This window comes from Tamandua tetradactyla, chromosome 6 (genome assembly GCF_023851605.1).
Source record: "Tamandua tetradactyla isolate mTamTet1 chromosome 6, mTamTet1.pri, whole genome shotgun sequence".
NCBI lineage: Eukaryota > Metazoa > Chordata > Mammalia > Pilosa > Myrmecophagidae > Tamandua > Tamandua tetradactyla.
In genome coordinates this window covers 60,146,556-60,166,839 of record NC_135332.1, presented here as the reverse complement: position 1 = coordinate 60,166,839, position 20,284 = coordinate 60,146,556, and the positions used below count along the sequence as shown (strand labels likewise).

The 20,284-nt window shown below is 39.7% G+C and overlaps 1 protein-coding gene across 7 annotated transcripts in view; it reads left to right on the top strand.

Moving 5' to 3' along the window:
- The window catches only part of RABEP1 (rabaptin, RAB GTPase binding effector protein 1), a 266,434-nt gene that overhangs the window by 123,067 nt on the left and 123,083 nt on the right, over positions 1-20,284 (top strand). For 2 of the 7 annotated variants that reach the window (XM_077165815.1, XM_077165814.1), the window contains exon 1: positions 8,286-8,529. The exons of 1 other annotated variant lie outside the window; for it this stretch is intronic. In XM_077165815.1, the coding sequence (XP_077021930.1) occupies positions 8,496-8,529 (34 nt within the window). In that variant the 5' untranslated portion in view covers positions 8,286-8,495. Of the gene's footprint in view, positions 1-8,285; positions 8,530-12,442; positions 12,830-20,284 lie in introns of those variants that run through there. 4 more of the 7 variants (XR_013177859.1, XM_077165813.1, XM_077165818.1 and 1 more) reach the window with 3 other exon arrangements.

Sequence of the window (20,284 nt, the reverse complement as noted above, 5' to 3'; positions counted from 1 at the left end):
ACTCTTAAAACTCAACAATTTTTAAAAAATGGCAAAGGATGTGAATAGCCATTTCCCCAAAGAACATCTACAAATGGCCAATAAATGTATGAAAAGATGTTCAGCATAACTAGACATCAAGGAAATTCAATTCAAAACCATAATGAGATGTTACTTCTTAAGGATAGCTAAAATAAAAAAGATAGACAATAACAAGTGTTGATGAAGATGTGGAGAATATGGAATTCTCGTATATTTTTGGTAGAACTGTAAAATTGTGTAAGCACTTTGGAAAACATATTGGCATTTCTTCAAAATGTTAAACATACATGACCCAGAATTCCACGCCTAGTTATGTACCCATAAGAATTGAAAACACATATTCCCACAAACATTTGAACACATCCCTTAGCTGATAAATGGGTAAACAAATGTGATGTATACATACAATAGAATATTATTTGACCACAAAAGGAAATGAAATATTGGTACACGTTATAGCATGGATGAATTTTGAAAACATTCTAATTGAAAGAAGCCAGACACAGAAGATCACATATTGTATCATACCATTTATATGAAATGTCCAGAATAGGAAAAGCCATACACATAGGAAATAGATTAGTGAATGTTGGGGACTGTGCAGGGAGGGGGGGAAGGGAGTGACTATTAATGGGTATGAGATTTCTTTCTGTAGTGAGGAAACGTTCTAAAATTGAGGGTGGTGCAACTGTGGCTCAGTGGCAGAATTCTCATCTGCTCTGCTGGAGATCCAGGTTTGATTTCCCAGAGCCTACCCATGCAAAAAAAAAGGAAAAAAAATTGAATTTGGTGATGGTGGCATAATATTGTGAATATACTAAGAACTAGGGAAATATATCCTTAAAAAGGGTGAATTTTATATTATGTGAATTATATCTCAATAAAGCCATTGTAAAAAATTAGGAAACACATAATAGTTTTATTCTCCCCCCCCCCTTTTCTTTCTTAGCAAAAGTAACATACTATAGAAATTATTTTTGAACCTTACTTTTCTCACTTAACATATCTTGGCAATCACTTCATTTAGTTCATAGGACCCCTCTTCATTCTCTTTGATGGCTACATAGTATTCAGTTGTATACCTGTACCATTTTTAATTTAGCAGGTTTCCTATGTATGTGGCATTTGAATTCTTTCTAATATTTTGCTATTAAGAACAGTGCCACATGTGGGACATGACTCCCAGGGATGAGCCTGGCCCTGACACCATGGGATCAACAATGCTTTTCTGACCTGAAGGGGGAAAAGAAATGTAACAAAATAAGGTATCAGTGGCTAAGAAAGTCCAAACAGAATCAAGAAGCTATTCTGGAGGCTACTCTTAGGCAAGCTTCAGCTAGGTATTGCTAATTGCCACTGTGTGCCAAACCCCAACCAACGTGGTTCCTGTTAACCGTAAAGAACACTCAGGGTTCTATCTGAGATTCTGTAAAACTTGCGCATGCTAAGTTTACTTTTCAGAAACCTGAAACCTTCAGATGGTTCCTAGGCCAGATAAGTCCTGAAACCCAGAGGGGCCAGCCTCTCCAAGATCATCAACCATTTCCATCCTCCCTATTCCATACTGTTAACACCCCTTTTTAGCATGAAAAAAGTTAGAAGGGGCATAACCCAAATATCCCTAAAGATTGGGAGAAGGATCAAAGGAGAAGGAGGAAATATAACAGAAGTTAGGATTTAACAAATGAATATGACTACTGAATCATTATATTCATATTTCTTTTTAGTCTTCAGTGTTTTGGAGTAGCTAGAAGGAAAAAACCTGAAATTGTGGAACTATAACCCATACTAAACTTTGAAATCTATAATCTGTTCTGTAACTACTTTTTAAAATGTACTTTGAAACTTATTGCTTTTTTGTATATATGTTTCACAATAAAAATGTTAAAAAATAAAACATTACCTCTTCTCAGCTTATCAAATCCCCCCCCATTCACACACAAAAGAAAGAATATTGCCACAATTAATGCTCTTGTATATTTGTTTCATTTTTTGCAGATGTGTCCTCAGGTAACAGCCTATAAAGGATTACTGGGTCAAGGAGTAAATGAATACATAATTTTGTTAAATACTGCCCAGTTTTCCCTCCATTCATTGGTTCTATTTCTCATTCCCACCACCAATGTGTCTGTTTTCTCATGCTTCACTAATAAAGTAGGTGAATTTTCATCGATTCATGGGTGAGAGAAAGTGCTTCAGTCTAGTTTTAATTTGAATTCTTTTATTATGAGTAATTGAGCACCTTTCAATATGTTTAAGAAAATTTTGATGCCTTTTTATATGAACTGCGATGTACTTTGCTGGTTTTTCTATCAGGTTTTGGGGCTTTTTTAAAAGATTTTTACAGAGCTCTTTATATATTCTAGCCCATTGACTTTAAATGTCATCTGAACATTGAAGACTTGCAAATGCATATTGCTATACCAAGCTCCAGATTTGTATATCCTACTACCTACTTGACATTTCCCCTTAGGTATTGAATAGGCAACTCAGATCTACCATGGCAAAAACTGAAGTTTTTTTTTTTCTCCCTTAGGAAATCCTCATCTCGATAAATAATACCTGAAAATCCGATCGTTTCTCTTTATTACGTCTGGTACAACTCCAGTTGAAGCCACCAACATGTATCTCCCTCACTATGGTTGCATCTTCTGATTTCTCTGCTTCCGTCTTTTTCTCCCTCCTCCACCATACTCCATTTCCCAATAGTGACCAGAGTGATCTCTTTAAAAGTGTAAATCACATCATGTAGCTCTTCTGCATAAAACTCTCCAAGAGGGCATCCCGTAACGGGTGGAATAAAAAAGAAGACAATTCAACTCCTTGCTGTGGCTCTTGCCGACCCCTCCACTTCCACTTCTCCCACCACCGGCCCTCCCTCGTTCGCCCTGCTCCAGCCACTTTATCTTTTTTTTGTCTCTTGAACCTCCCAAATTTGTTACACTCTCAGGGCTTTTGCAAGTTGCTCCGCTTTTTTGCATGTGTTCTTCCTTTTCACATCTTCCCACTGCCTCCATCTTCCCATCTGGTCTCAGCCAGAGTAACCCTCCACCCCCATTCTCTATTGCCCTCATCATTTTACTCAAAGTCTCCCTCAAAACCAGTTATATTCTTGACGTCCTAGTTATATGATCAAACAAATTCCCCCTTTTCATTTCTTGAACTTGATATCATGTGCAGGTGGTTTTATAAGTGAGTATCCTTGTTCTTAGGAACCCTACATGCAAGTATTAAGTGATCAAGGAGTATGATGTATATAACCCACTCTCAAATATTTAGAAAATGATAGAAAGAAAGATGAATAGAATAATGTGGTAACTGTGATAAAATGCTCTAAGTTGGTGGATCTGAGTGTCTGGGTGGCAGGTATGCTGCAGTTCTCAGTATGGGTTTTGTATTATTTTTGCAACTATCCTGTAAGTTTGAAATAATTTCAGAATATAAAGTTAAAAAGAAATTCCCTTCTTATCTTAAACTTGTTTGAGCTCTAGGACAAAAGTAGTACCTACTTCAAATGGTAGTTATGAGAATCAATGAAATAATACAGATAAAATCTCTAGGTGTTCAATAAAGTGGCAGATATTACCAGTAATGGTTAAAACTATGGCCTGTAACCTAATAAGAAGTGAGAAGCAGATGAGTGATGTTCAAACAGTATTTAATCACACAGATTTAGTCTGTAGACTGTGGATCTTCTCATCACCAAGGATTCCTTATTATGTGCTCCCTACATTTCCAGCATAATTCCTTCCTTCCTTCATTCGCTCATCCAAAATTATTTATTGTACACATACCATTAGAAATAAATGACACTCTCCTTATTTTCTGAGAGTTGACACTTTCCCACAGTGGGAAAGAGTTAGTTAGTAATACAGCATGGGAGTTATACTTGTTGGCATTAGGCTCAGACTGTCTGGTCTGCTTTCCTGCTCCATCACCTACTAGTTCTGTGACCTTGGATGTGTTATTTTACTTCCTTAGTCCCATCACATATAAAATGGTGTTGGCACAGTCTCCCTCCTTCGCCTCCATCAGATCAAATGAGTCAATGCAAGGATAAAGCGCTTAGCCCACTGCCTGCCACATGTAAGCACTCTGTAAATGTTGGCCATTTTTACTCTGAGCAATTATGCTACTGAGTGGTCAAAGTTATAAAAGGAGAATTCAGGTGAAGCAAGTACAGGCCAGACCTAAAGATATTTCTCTATCTAGAAAACTGCTTATATTCAGTAATAATGGATACCATTTTGCCTTTTATATTATTAATCAAAAACTAATACAGAACTGAAATAAAAACTTCTTATCAGCATGAGATAAGCAATGTGATATAATTTCCATCCAAAGCAAATAAACTTGACATTTTAGGCTTGGGATCTTATCTAGTGTAAATGGGACAGTTCTGTTATGCTTTTGGAAATATTGGAAATTTCTATTTTGAATCCCTAGGAATACCTTCACTTACTGACTTCTGGGGTCTAAGGATCCCACTTCCCTAGGTTGGGAACTACTGATCTAGGGAGAAAGGAAGGAAAGAGGGAGAGGAGGAGAAGAAGCCAACATTTACAGAGCAATAGCCATGTGTTAGGGTCTAGGCACTTTAGCTGTTTAGCCCTGATGTTCCATGAAGCTAGTATTCCTATTTTAAAGATAATTAAATAAGGACTGGAAGGGATTAAATAATGTGTTCTGGGTCAATATTTAATCAGTGCCAGAATTTCCAGGTCTTCTGACTATGAGCCTGGAGTTCTTCTCTGGACATCAACTTACATTTATAAGTATATGACAGATCAACCCTCTGTTTGGGGCATGCTCCCACATACTCCTTGCTTGGGAGAGGGATGGGGCAAGGACGGATTGGAAAAATGATCACTATCTTCCCATTCCAGGTCCCACAAGGACCCAGGGATAATTGAAGAGAGAGGGACCAGACCAGGGAACTCACAGGAACCTCATCCTAGCTGAGGACGTTATAGGTGTCTCTACCTGGTGGCTTTTCCTGGGACTCATTAGGGAGAAAGCCAGCACCCAGATTGGGGGCTTTCTGAGAGTCTTTGAATGCCTGAAAGAAGAAAGTATCCTTAGGATTGGGTGGGGGTGGTGAGTCCCCTGATACTAGTCCTCCCCATGTAACCTGCACCAAAGCTGCCCCTTATGGGTCATGGAAGAATGGTGCTGTGGTCCTACTCCCTGGTCCCATCTTGCCTTTGAAAATCTGGGCCCCTGAGGGAGAGGAACCCCAATACTACTGAGTACTATCGGCTGAACCCGGAGTTGGCACACCCCATCTGACAGCCATATCTGTACTTACAGAAACCATAGGATAGAATTTTTGAAATGGAATTTACCCAGGAATATTGGTGCATATATTCTGCCTATCATCCACTTAGGTTGTTGCGAGGAGTAAAACGAAATAATATATAAGGGAAAGCACTTAGTAAATGCTAAAATGGAGCAAACTTATTGTCATTATTATTACAACATCTCAGGACTGGAAAGGACTATAAAGATGGTCCAGTTTAAGCCCCAGCTGTAGCAGGAATGCCTTCTATAGTACCTCTGACAAATTGCCAGCCAACTGTACTTGCACACTTGCAGTGACAGGGAGCTCACTCCCTCACTCAGCTTTGACTGAAAGAAGGTTCTTTTTTAGGTTTAATTGAAATCTGACTTGCTGTAAATTCTGGGTATAGACCACCATCTTCCAGAGATTAGAGGGTAATCCTCATGGCCCAGTCATTTTTTTTGGTCCCAAGTCTCAGTGTAATTTTCTCTGATATCTATATGTACTTTGTACAGAATACTTTTCAAATTCTTCACTCCCTAGGGCTCCACCCCCTCCAGCTGGTCAGTGTCCCCTTGAAAATAATGGTGCCCAGAGCAAACACCATCAACAGTGTTTACATGACCCGATCAGGGCAAAGTGCAGGAGAAGCATCACCTTCTATAACCTATATTCCATGACTCTATTAATGAAGCCCCAAATTGGAGCATTTTCCCAGCATTTGCATTGTTTTGCTTATATTAAGCTTGTAATCTTTCTCACCTAAACTACATTAAAGCCTGCACTTCCCAGATTTATAGATTAGTTTCAATGGATCTGATTGAGAAATATCACATTACCAGCACCTTAGAAGGTGGGTTTTATGCACTTTCCTTGATTGCATTTCCCACCCTTCCCTGACCAAGAACTGCTCTCCTGACTTTTGCAATACTGGTTCTCTTCCTTTCTTTACTGTTTACCAACTGTATATGCATAATGTTTCGATTTGCCTGTTTTGGAACTTTGTTTAAATAGAATCATGCTGTTTGTATTATTTTCTATTTTGATTTCTTTCTTTCCAAATTATGTTTGTGAGATTCTTCTACACTGAATATATAGCTGTGGTTTGCCCATTTTCATCGCTGTAGAGTATTCCATTGTATGACTATTATACAAATTATCTGTTGACTCTGTTGAACACTTGGGTTATCTATTCAGTTATTGTTTTATGAACTATGCCACCATGAAAACTCTTTTATGTGTCTCCCGGGGGCACATGTATAATATAATTGATAAGTAATTGTTTCAAGTATTTGAATCTTACTTGCCAATTTCCTTCAGAACACAAGAGTCATGTCTTTTTTTATAATAAAGGCTCTGAACATGTATTGGTTTTCTCTTAAATATATACTTAGAGATGAAATTGCTGGGTCTTTGGGTTTACCTAATACGAAAATGTGCATAATTCCTGCATGCTCCTATCTGACTTCAAAATTGCTTATTTCAACCACCTCTTTCCTGTAGGTATCCAAACCAGATGCCTGACCCCTTCTGAGTGACCCTGATTTTGAGGGCCTGGCTTTGAGCCCCAGATTATCAGTGGTTATCAATATGTCTCTCACTCACTAGAAGGAAGAGAACACCAGTGTATGCTATCTTTATGGTCCCTCCCTGGGGTTAGTCATCACAGCAAAACAGAGCATGAACTGGGCTGTCCTATCCTGGTTAAAGGTCACCCTATAAGCTCAGGGTTGCTTATCCATAAAAGTCATATTAGGGGAAACCCTATTTCCTCTCCTGAAGGCATACCAGCCTTTTTTTTTTTTTTTAAGCAGTTAGCCGATATTAACTGCTAAAAGAACCCCATAAAACTCATTTGTATACAGGCCCTCCCCAATGTTAGCAAGACCTGTGGCAATACAGAGGCCACATATCATCTACCTAAATTATGAAAAATTATAAGTCACACCAACTAACCGCTCATCTTAATATATTCTATTATTCTATTTTGACAAAAATATTTTCAAAATGACCTGTAAGACCAGGTTCAAATTTAGTTTCCTGAAGTCCTCGGATGATTGCACTTGAATGAGATGGTGAAGGGAGTGCAGGCCCTGGCCCACAAGCCTTATCTTCCGACCTTTGTCCTGCACCACTGGGGATGCTGGCGCTTCAGCTCTGCCACTTTCCCAAAACACACCTGCCTTTCAGCCCCCTTTAGGGATGCCCAGACCCTGTCCTATAGAGGAAGGATCTGGGGAAGAGGCCCCATCCTTCAGCCACCTGGGGAGGAAATTATGGGGTCACAGATACTCTGAACTTGATTCTGAAGGTGGGGCGCAGGTGCTAGGTGGGTATGTCCCGTGAACTCTGTGGACTACTCACTCTTTGGGGAGTGTGGTCTGAGGGGGCTCTAAAACAGGGCCTAAGACAGCGGCCTTTCCTGCCCAGTGTAAGGGCAGCACTGTCTGCATATTCTCTCTCCTCTCTCCTTTTGGGTGCAGGGACGGTGATATACGCCAGTACCTAGCACAGTGTCTGGCATGTAAATATTTGTTTAGTAGAAAGTACACTGGCCTAAGCATCAGAAGACCTGGGTTCCAGCGCCAGTTCTACCGGAAACAGTTGCTCATACTTTATCTCCTTTAAACGTTTCCAAACTATTATACAGAAGACTCTGTGGTTCAGAAGTTACGTGATTCGCCTAAGGTCATATTTCGATCCAGAAGTACAGCCTCTGGTCCCTTCTTTTTTTTCTCTTTGTTGGAGCAGACACAGGGAAAGGTCCCTCTAAAAGGCCGGACATTTCCCGCCACCGCCCCACCTCCTTTCTCTCCTTTCTCTCACCTCTCTCCTTCTCCCCTCATTCCTCACACTACAGCTGCCTGCTCCCTATCCTCGCGAAGGACCCCCGCTCGATTACCCACACCGCGCCAAACCCCGCCCCTCCCCTCGGGGCAAGGTCACGTGCCGCCCATCCCCCTGCGCCTGCGCAATGCTTATTTCCCGCTGTCAGGATGAGGAGGCGGAGGTCGGCGCTCCGGTCCGTCTCTGCCCGCGGCTGTGGCGGCGCCGGCGGCTCCAGCCTTAGCGGTTCCTCCCTGGGCGGTGGCGGCGGCGGTTCGGTAGACGCCTCCTCCGCCAGCTGAGCCCACGGGAGCTCTTGACGCCGCTTCTCCGCCCATCCCCGCTTCCTGAGGCCGGCCTCCTGGCCATGGCGCAGCCGGGCCCGGCTCCTCAGCCTGACGGTGAGGCGCCCACCATGGCAGGCGCGGCGGGCGCGGCCTGCCCGGCGCCGGCGTCGCGAAGGGACCTCCTGGGCTGACGAGCTGGCGGGCGGCGGGAAGGGCGCGTCTAGGCCCCGTGGGTGACCGCGCTGGATGTAGACGGGAGCGCGCGGGCTCCGGTGCGGGTTGCGCGCGAGGGCGGCGCGGGGACCTGGGCGGCAGTCGCTGGGGAGGGGGCGGGAGGCGCCGCTGGCAGCGCTCGCGGGAAGGCAGAGGGAGGGTGTGGGGAAGCTGCGGGGGACCCGACAGAAGCTGGTGAGCTTGGGGGAGCAGGAAGAGGTTGCTGCTGTGGGTAGCGGTGGGACCGGCACGTGTGTTCTACCCATGGGAAAGATGGAAATCAGGAACATGTGCTGAATTCGTCAAAGAAAAAAAAATCTTTGCTTAGGTAGTTATGGTGTGCCCCTTTCTCATCCATACTGCGGAGCGTTTTGCACACCGTTTGGTGATATAAAGCTAGTTTGGGATCAGTACGTGGATTTAGTAGTGTACATTGAGAGGCAGTATGGCTTGATGGTAAGTGCTGCGGCACCTGAGCTTAAAAGATAAAAGACCTGTATCCTTCACTAGTAATATCTGGGCGAATTTCTTAGCCTCTTTGAACTTCAGCATTCACCTAGTGAAGAGGTGAATTTATGCTTTTTTAGTTGATCATGGCAACGTGTATGTATGTTAAAGTGATAGCTAGTGGAAATAGTGAAGAGAATGGTGTCTGAAAATGCTTAAGTCAAGGAAATGCGTTTTCATATCAGTTACATTCTTGGAAGGCCCATCTTAATCCAAGGCCTTTCATGACCTGGGAACTGGACTAAGGTCTGCTTCAGAGACTGGTCACATCATTCCAGGTTTTACCGCCTGGAGTTGTTGGGAAAGAATGTGCTTGGTCTTTGGCGAGGTCCTACTGTCTCTACTTGAGAGAGTTCTTGCAGGTGTATTTCTTTAATCAGTGTGTGTTCTTAGCATCTTTGTAGTGCTTGTCACATAATAGGTACTTAAAAACTGTTGCATTTGCCCAGGATTGTCTCTTAAAATAACCTTCATGAAAACCTTACTCTTTGTTCTTGCCTTTGGGAAACTTGTGACAGTGTTATCAGATTTTGAGTCCACTGCTCTCTGGAAAGTGCCCTCCAAATCCTCTATTTTAGTCTTTGTTCATTGCTGAAGGGAATGGGGGAGTGGGGGTGGTGGGTGGTGGGGGTGGGGTGATGTCCAGTACAGGCACCCGGCCTTGTATAAAAATCTGCTTGCTGTTTCTGTTCCAGTAGAACTGGAAGGAGACATTTCTGGTGGGCTGTCAGAGGTAACTGGGATGTTGTGAGGCTACGTTTTATTCTTATGCTTTTGCATTTGTGGTCAGGAAAGAACAAACCCGTCTTTGTTACTGCGGAGGCAGAATACCCAGAGAGGTTATTGGCTTCTGGTTTTAATCTGGGGTGGTAGGTATGCTGAGATGATTGCTGCCTTCTCTTGAGTTGCTTGGAAATAAACGTCTAGGGCAGCTCAAGTGGCATGACAGTCTAATCCAAATTCCCTGTCTCTTTGAAGGTGTGAAATAGTCTTTGTAAATCTTCAGAAGTGACTAAGCACTTGAAAGAGGCTTGGAAAAATTAACTTTGGGAAATCTTGCATTCTTGTTATTCTTATTACAGGCTTATTATTTTTCAAATCCTGTGACTCTAGGTTGAGTTTTTTGCAAGTTTTATTTTCAATTAGTGTGATAAGTGGCAAACACAGCTACTATTTACAGAAGGAAAAGGAATTTGGTGCCTGAGTGCTTCGTGTCATTTAGAGGTTCATTTTGGGATTAAATTTTTCTCTTTAACTGAAGTCATGCATTTTACGGTTTCACTTTAAGCACACTTGGATTACCTAGCCCTGCTGATTTAAAAAAACAAACAAAAACTGTTGCAGAATTCTTTTGGGTCAAAATCATAGTAAAAGATAACCATTTAGTCTTTGCCTTATTCTTGCTTTTGTCCCATTTCAAAAGCTATTGATTTTTATGTTGATATTGTTCTCTTTTCTTTTTTGACATTATATCTTGCTTTGTTTTTCATGGAGATAGGGTAGATTTGTGTGTAAATTGACAATATGAAATGTAATTCATTTTTATGTTTTCTTTTTTATTCTCTTTATGTCCTTAATTTGAAAAAGTTTTTTTGATGGTGCATCTTAGTTTACTTGTTTAGAATAAAGGTAATTTTAATAAACCAAATAAATTTCACTTGCTTTAACTGTTTTCCCTTGAGAATGCAAACATGTAAAAATGTTCAAATTTTAATATTTGTTTTAATCTAAATGAAAGGATAACTCAGAAGCATTTGCTCTAATTTTGCTTTTTAAAAAATTCTAAAAAGTTCTTATAATCCCTTTATTTAATAAGCGTGTATATTAAGAAGTAGACTAATTCTTCCCATATTTCTCAGAGGTAACCGCTATTAACAGTTTTTTGCCCCTCTGACTTTTTTCTGTAGTTACACAGACATGCTCCCTTTTACCTCTAAAATGAACTGTGCTATACATATTTGTTTGCAGTGTACTTCACTTAATAAATATTACTATAATTAGTATATGTTTGTAAATGCTTATGTGGCCATGTAATATGCTATGAGCACTGGATACGTTCTCAGGAGATCTTATTGGCTATGAGATGACTACTATTACTGTTCCAATTTTATGGATGAGAAAATTGAAGCACAGAGATGTTCAAGAATTGTGCCTAGAGTTATAAAGCTAGTAATTGGGGGAGCCAGGATTTACATTTAGGCCATCCGATGCCAGACCTTCTGGCCTATTTACCTGACCATAGACCACTTTCCAGGTCAGTGTTATCTATCTCATTCTTGCTAAAGAGTATTCTGTCACATGCATGCATCATGCATGACTCATTCACCTATTTTCCTATGGTGGACAAGTAGATTGCTTTGAATTTTTCATTATTTTATAAGCAATGCTGTAATAAATGTCAGTTTACATATTTTTTAAGGTACTCTTGTATTTATTTCTGTAAGACTCCTGAATCAAAGGACATGAGTTCTGAGTGGTTTAAATTTCAATAGCTATTGCTAGAATAACTCTCAAAAAAGGTATCACTTTACATACTTGCCAACAGTAGATGAAAGTATGGATTTCCCCTACAATGTTACAAGCCCTGGATTATGTCACTCATTAAAGTTAGTATCTTCTGATAGATTAAAAAAAAAAAGTGGTGTTCTTCTGTTAACAAATAATTGAATACCCATTCCATGCCAAGCCTTATTCTAGGCTTTGGGAAATACAGTTATGAACAAAACCAGACACAGTCCCTGTTCCTAGGTAGCGAATCACATAGCCATGAATTGGATAATTCCAGAGACAAATATAAAGCTTTTGCTTTTAATTCAGAGTCATGGTTCCAGTTATTTGAGATATATCCAGTGTACAACATAGGTAATAAATAACCCTGCCCTATTGTGAGAGAAACAGATACTTAACAAACATAAGCAAATGATGAATTGTTAGTTGATTAGTGCTATGGAAAAAAACGAAAGTAGAGAAAAGTAAGGGGAGGTTGGTTTTAAATAGGAAAGTCAGGGTTCCCTAATTGAAAAGGTGATATTTGAGCAAAGACTTGATGGAGATGGGTGAGTTAGTCTTGAGGATATTTGGAAGAAGAGTATTTGAGGCAGAGGGATCAAATATTGCAAATACCTTAAAGAGGGAGCGTGTCTGATGTTTGAGGAAGGCAGAGAGGTCAGTCTGACTGGAATGAAGGTATCAAGGGGAAGAGTAGGATATAAGATCAGAGAAGTTGGAGTTGGGAAGCAAATCTTGTAGGGCCATGGAAGCATTGTAAGGATTATCTTTTAACATGAGGAACCTTTAGAAAAGTTTTTTTTTTTTTTATTTTTTAACATTTTTTTATTTTTAACTTTTTATTGTGAGATATAACATATATACAAAAAAGCAATAAATTTCCAAGTACATTTTAACACGTAGTTATAGAATAGATTTTAAAGTTTGGTGTAGGTTACAGTTACATGATTTTTCGTTTTTAATTCTAGCTGCTGTGAGATACTGGAAACCAAAAGAAATACTTGAAGAAGTTTTGAGCAAAGGAGTGATATAATATGATTTATGTTTTTAAAAGTCTCTCTGGCTACTGAATTGGCAGTAGAGTAAATGGAGGAAAGGAGGCCGTTCGGGTGTCTGTTGCATTAATCCAGGAGGAAGATGATGGGGTTTGGACTTGGATGTTGTCAGCGGAGATTGTATTTTGAAGGTACACTCAGCTACATTTGCTAACAGATTGGATATGGTATGTGAAAGAAGGAGAAATCAAGGATGACTCAGGGTTTTTGGTCAGATGATCTGTGAAGTGGTGCACAGTACCATGAATGTGTATAATTGACAGGGGGTCCACCTATTTAGGGAGATCAGTGAAGGCATCTAAAGAAGTGGTTCTGGAGGTGAGAGCTAATGAATTAGCAGTGGTTCCTTTCTTGGAAGAAGGAAAGGTGAGTAAGAGAACAGAAAAACGGTCAGTCAGTGTGCCTGGAGTAGAGAGAATAAGAGGGTGCGAAGTAGCTATGGATTGGCCTGAGTGTTCTTTATTTTTAGAGCTGTAGGAAAGCTACTGAAGGAATTTAAGCAGGTAGGGGAAAGGTGGCTTTTTAATTTGTGCTTCCCTGATCGTTAATTATCAAAGCATCTTTTTATTTATTAGCCCCCTTTATTTCTTCTGTGAATTGGATGTTTATATGTATTGTTTGTTTTCTTTCCTATTGTATTATCCTTTTTTCATTACATTTATAGGAGCTCTTTGTAAATTATGTATAGTAGCTCTTTGGTAGGTATTGCAAATTTTTATCTCCTAGTTTAACATTTATCTCTTTATTTTTACCTTTGCTGTGCAGAAAGTTTTACTTTTTATGTAGATCTGACCTTTTTTTTATTTCTTTTTTTCATTTATGGTTTCTTTTCTTGCTTAGGAAGACCTCCCAACCCCCACATTTATAAAAAAGTTCTCATTTTCAGTACTTTTATAGTTTTGCCTTTTACATTTAGTACTTAGTCCATCTGGATTTTTTGAATTTATTTTTAAATTTAAACAGGACAAGTTTAATATAAAGAATTATTAACTCTAATAGGAGATTACCTCCTAACAGAAAAAGAAAACCCTGAACGATATAAGAATAGCAAATAAAGGAACAGCCAGGACCTCGAGGGTTGAGGCAGAACAGCCAAGGAAGGAATGGATCTGGAAGAGCTCACTCTTGGAATTGAGATCTAGACCTTGCTGGAGAGGGTACAGCTCTGGTCCTCTGATTGGCAAAGAAGTTCATGGAGGGGCTGTGCTGGCAGAACTTGCTGGAAAGCTGCCCTGTGGTTTGTTATGGGAAGCTTCCCACATCTGGAATATATTTATTTTTTATTTTTATTTTTTTCACATGGGCAGGCACCGGGAATCAAACCCAGGTCTCCGGCATAGCAGGAGAGAACTCTGCCACTGAGCCACCGTGGCCCGCCCTGGAATTTATTTTTTAATGTGATATTTTTCTTCCAGATGGATAGCCAGTTGTCTTAATACCCTTTTCAATAATCCATGTATTTGGTTTGTTAATTATAAGTGGGTAAATCTCTTAATTTGAAGAGATATTTGACTCAAAGCACAGAAGTCCTGTGTTTACGCCAGTCTTATCACTCTGATATCCCAGTAATTGGAAATTGTGTAATGAATAGCCTTTCATTTTTATGTCTTACCTAATTACTTATGGGCAAAACTGCCTTTGAGTCTTAAGGGGTCTAATTTCTAATATATCTAGACTATACTGCACATTGGCTTTTTTTTTTTATTAAAATGAAACATATACAAAGCAAAGGAAGAAAAAAGCAATAATTTTCAAAGCGAACTTCAACAAGTAGTTACAGAACAGATCCTGGAGTTTGTCATGAGGTACCATTCCACTATCTCAGATTTTTCCCTCTAACTGCTCCAAAACATTGGAGACTAGAAGAAATATTAATATAGTGATTCAGCAATCATACTCGTTTGTTAAATCCTATTTTCTTTGTTATGCCTCCTCCTCTTCCTTTGATCCTTCTCCCAATCTGTAGGGATATTTGGGCAGTGTCCCTTCAGACTTTTTCATATTGTGAAGGGGTGTCAACACTACAGGAAAGGGGGGATGTAATTAATTAATAATCTTGAAGAGACTGGGCCCTGTGGGTTTCAGAATTAATCTGATCTAGGAACTCTCTGGGAATTAGAGCTTCTGGGAGAGCAAACTTAGTGCAGGAAACCTTTGCAGAGTTTCAGTTTGAGCCCTAGGTGTTCTTAAGAGTTCACCAGACTGTTGTTGATTGGGGTTTAGCAGACCATGGCAATTAGCACTATCTAACTAAAGCTTGCATAAAAGTAGTCTCCAAACTAGCCTGTTGACTCCATTTGATCTCTCTTGGCCACTGAAGCCTTATTATTACACTGCTTTTTCCTCTTTTAGTTCAGAAAGTGTTGTTGATCCCATCCTGCCAGGGTCAGGCTCATCTCAGGGATCCATGCCCCACTTTGTCAGGGAGATTTTCACCCCCTAATGTCAGTGTCATGTCCCATGTAGCGGGGAGGGCAGCGATTCTTCTTGTAGAGTTGGGCTTAGAGAGAGAGAGAGGCTATATCTGAGCAACAAAGAGGCTTCCTGGGAGCAGCTCTTAGGCCTCATTATGGGTAGTCTTAGCTTTTTCCCTACAGAGGTAAGTTTCCTATGGGCAAGTTTCATAACCCAGGGCTTGGGCTATTTACTTGGAGGTCCCCAGTAGTTAAGAGGGTACCTGGGGTTTCCCAGATAGGAAAGTTTAATAGTTATATGTATATATAACCCACTCCCCCCTTTGAGCCCTCCCCACTTTGGGCCTTCAAGGGATTCTACCAATAGTTTTTAACTCTACCAGTAGTTTTTATTTATCAGCCCGCCATGGTCTGAGATGTACCATGGTATTATATTAAGGTGTGTAGAAACACAGGCCCTCATTCCCGTTTTGGACTCTAGGAGTTTGGGTTGTTTAAGTGCTGTCCAGACAGGTTGATTCAGATTATGTGTTACAGAAAATTTAGGTTCTAGACGTAATAAACGTCTCTGCCTTTGGGCTCATATAGTAGGTGAAGGTCTGGAGTACATTCACTATCATCTTGTACCCTGTATTCTAATTTACCTTAGACCCAGCCAGATTGGTTTCGTTAACTCTAACTGAAGCCTAATCTCTTTTTCCATTACTTTAATTATTATATATAGTTATACTAAATTTGAGGGCTGTAACACTCCATTTCTGGATCTTTGGTGTCACCGAGCCACTCAGAGTTCCAGGGAAATGTACACTGACATTTCATTCAGTGAATTTTTATGTGCTCTTCTTGTGTAATCACTAAATTGAGTTTGGTCTTCATAGCAGTGTTTAGTAAACATTGATTTTTGTGTATTACAGTTGTGCCAGGTAATGTGGGGGGGATATAGACATGAATGAGAATTTTATGATCTGGTGGAGGAATGGGCCTTGGGCACAGTAATGGTACTGAGATGGTGCCTATAGAAGATAGGTAAGAGTCAGTGGAGTTCTGTCACAGAGGAAGCTGTTATTCCAATTGAACGAATAAGAACAACTATGAAGGAATCATAGATTCAAAGAATATCAGAATTTGAAGGTAACTTTATTCAGTTTTCTCTTCAGATACCAGAATCTATTCCAAGTGGTAGTCTGATTTCTATTTGAATGCCTCTGGAGAGAAGGAACTTACTACCTCCTGATTTTGACTAATTCTGATTTGTTTTTCCTTTAATTAAGCTAAAACCTGCCTCACCATAACATCTGGCCATTGGTTTTATTCTCTTCTCTAGGGCCAGACAGAGCAATCCCAAGCCTTCTTTTACCTATTAGTCCTAAGGAAATATAACATTATGAAGAAAAATAACATTTATGTCCTTCTTAAATATTCTGTTTCTCTTTTCACATGGTTTTGAATCTTCTTAACACTCTTTTGATTTTCTTTGAAATAGATTTCAGTTATTAATGACTTTAAACGTGGTTCCTGATGTCCTTTAGTTCTGCTTATTCACTAATAGTTGTAGAGTCATATAACTGAAAGGAATCTTAGCGAGTTAATTATGTTCCCTTATTTTACAGATCAGGGAGTAGAGAAGTTGAAATGGCATTGCATTGTAACAGAGTCAATACTAGAGTTTAGGAGTAGAGTGGACCTGTCTGTTACCTCTCTTCTGGTTCCTGCATCTCTAATAGGTAGGATGATCTTTCTCTAGAAGTCTTATTATGATGTTACCTGAAAAGAATCATAGAATTGATAAAGTTTGATTGCAACCAATTAGAATGCTCAGAACTTTCTTGGTAGTCATTTCTTTTTTAAAAAGATACTTTTTCTTTAATACTTTCATTCTTCAAAACATATATTGTTTGTGCTTATTGGATAGTGGGCATTGTGTTGGGGATATTACAGCAAAATAGAAATGCTTCTTTCTTTACGAAGTTTAACATCTCGTGGTGGATACAGAAAAATTCGTGAGGAAACGGCCGTTCTCTAGCTGATGATTGTATCCTTTGCACAACGCCTGTCATAGAATAATATGAACAATATTTGTTGAAAAAAGTCGAAGACAATGATGTGGTAGCTCTTCCCATTCACAGCATTTTAACAACACTTAGCACTGACATCTTACATTGCTCAAGGAGTATAATTAATGTTGGACCCTCCACCCCATCCCCAGTGCACCCCAAGTTGTATTGGAGAAAGTGGCATTTGAATAGGGCCTTGAGAATTATGTAGAATTTTTGACAGATAGAAATTGTGACTTGGAGAAAGATTTTAGAGGGCAGAGAGAATCTTTGCAGGGTAAGAATGAAGCATGTGTAGTATAAGGTGAGGTGTGTGAGTAATCTGAGGTTGTAGGATCTTGGGTCCTTCTTAGAGACAGGTTTGAAAAAGGAGGTTGAGCCAAAATGGTGGGAAGCCATGCTACCAGCTAAAGTTTGGATTTTTCGAAGGTGACGTGGCTAGGCCTATGTGTTTTGATAATGTAATGGTATGATTTGGACTGTGCTATAGGAAGCTAGCTCTGGAAATTATACAGAAAGTGGACTGGCCATGAGGCAGGTGGTTGGCTAAGGAGACCTATGAGGTTATTGCTGTGGTCTAGGAAAGAAGTGACAGGGTTATAACCTATGTCAATAGGAATGGAGAGGAAAGGCATAATAGATATGAGAAATATTTTGGTGTTATAATAATAACTTGTTGAGTATTTGTTTTCGGGTAGCAGACAGAGAAATTGAAAAGGATTTGAGAATGTAGGTGGGGTTTACCAATGTAAGTAACCAGTGGGAGACTGGTTTAGTAACAGAAAATGTCAAATATGATTTTAGATGTCAAATATTATTGATGTCAATGTCAAATATTGTTGATCTGGAGTACTGTTGGGACAATCATGTAGCAGTATCTAGAAGGTATCTGGAAATACAGGCCTAGAGCTTGGGGAGAAATCAAGGATACAGATTTTTTCCCCCTTGACTTTTGAGTTTTTATTCCAACTCAGTTAATTCAAATAGTTGGAAATGCCACTTGTGAAAAACGTACACAAAATATAAATGGAAGTTTCAAGGTAACTTATCAAAGTCAATTCTACTTCGCATTAAATCATAAAAGTTAAAATAGGAAAATTAAAGACATGAGGATTTTATTTATTTTTATAAAAATGTGTGAAACGTATTTATTACTCGTATTATTTTGATAGTCCCCATCACTATGTTTACATATAGATATAATTTTGGGAGTCAGTGCTTAGAAATCATCCAGGATGAACACTGACTGGGAAGAAAAGTGTAGGCTATGAGGAAGGCTACAGATAAAACTAGTGGGTTGGATGAGGAAGGGCAAACCGAAGAACCTTATAAGAAAGGAGAGTTAGGAGGAAGGTTAGTATTCAAAGTCAGGGAAAGAGGAAGTTTGAAGGAGGGAGATGGGTGGTCACCAGTACTGAATGCTAAAGAGAAATCTGTTGAAGATAGAGGTGATATTGAAATCTGTAATGTTAAGTAAGCATCAGGATTTCTAAGAAAATAGCTCAGTAAGGGAGAAATAAATAGCTAAAAGCAACGTATGTAGACTGAAATTTGAGATTTTGGCGATAAACATAGAAGTTGGGCTGTCACTTGAGGATTGTCACAAAGGATGTGTGTGCATGTGTGTTGCGTGTATGTACATTTTAGAAATAGAGGAGATTTAAATACTTGTAGATGCTGGAGGACGTACCAGTAGAACCGGAGATTCTGAAGATGTAAAATCAAGGAAGATAATTGGTGCAGCTCAGTCTCAGAAGAATTGAGAGCATAGGTGTCAAGAGGGATAAGGACTTCATCCTCCAAAACAGAGGGAGACAAGAAAGGTTGGGTGAGAGAGAAAGAGAAGACTGAGGTAGAAGAGAGAAACTGACTAAATATATGTAGCCTCTCTTCTTTTCTTCGTTTATTCAACATAGATACTTTTGAGTATCCACTGTAAACCAGGCAGACAAGGGTGTCTGACCTCATGGAGATTACAGTTTTGAAGTCTTTGTCTCAGTCTAGTAGATGAGGTTGTTTCTTTATGCTCACCTGGGGTTTTTTATCGTAACCATGGAACACAGAAAATATTTGAGCTATTTTCTCAGGTTGTCCTGGTAATATGACCAGTACCATTCTGTGTGTACAGGAGAGAGGTAATTATTATAGACAGTAAATGCCTTGGGTATTAGGGCTTAATTCTGTCCTGAAATCTGGATTGAGAAAGGGTGGTAGAGTAATTAAGTACAGGATATGATTGGGGCATTATTGTGGGAAACTTGATGGGGGTGAGAGTGGGGAGCTAGCCATGATGGGGGTTGCCATTCAAGACAAACTCGGTATTTTTTACTTTTTTTTTGCATGGGCACGCACTGGGAATCAAACCCAGGTCTCTGGCATGTCAGGCAAGAACTCTGCCACTGAGCCACTGTGGCCTGCCCAAACTTGGTATTTTTTATTTAATCCCAAATTGATACCTACCACTTTTTCTAAACTCCTACATATATTGTCTGCTGCTGCAAGTGCTTGCCGCCTCACCCCCATTGCTCCAATAGATCTTATCTTCCCGGTTTTCTTAGCTACTCAAGAGCAGGTTCTGTCTGAAACTCCTGCTGACCTTTACAGTTTAGATCTATCTATATTAGAAAAATTTGTTGTGCATTTATTCCCAATTGGTGGAAATCCAGTCTTTATAAGACTTCTCCTGTTTGTGTTAGCTGTAAATATTAGAAAATTCTTTATTTTGTTGGGCCAAAATTATTTCCTTACAGCTTCTACACTTTAGTTCAGACCTCTTGAATGAGTCAGAATGAGGCTACTTTATCTTCCATGTGAAAGGTCTTCAAATATTTAAAGAGCTTTTTCCACATTGGCAGTTTCTCACACGAGCTTCTATAATCTCACCATTCTGTGTGGCATCTTCTTCTAAGGTAGTCAGATGTTCTGATATTGTGTGGCTTACCAGTCCTTTTCTTAAAGTGATTCACTTAAAATTGATGAAAATAATCCTGAACGTAGAGTCTGTGTGACTTGTGTGAAGAACAGTGAAAATATTATCTCTTTTGAAGAGGACCCTGAGTTCTCTATTTAATGCGGGTTAACATTCCTTGAAGTTTTTTTTTTTTCCTTGAAGTTTTAT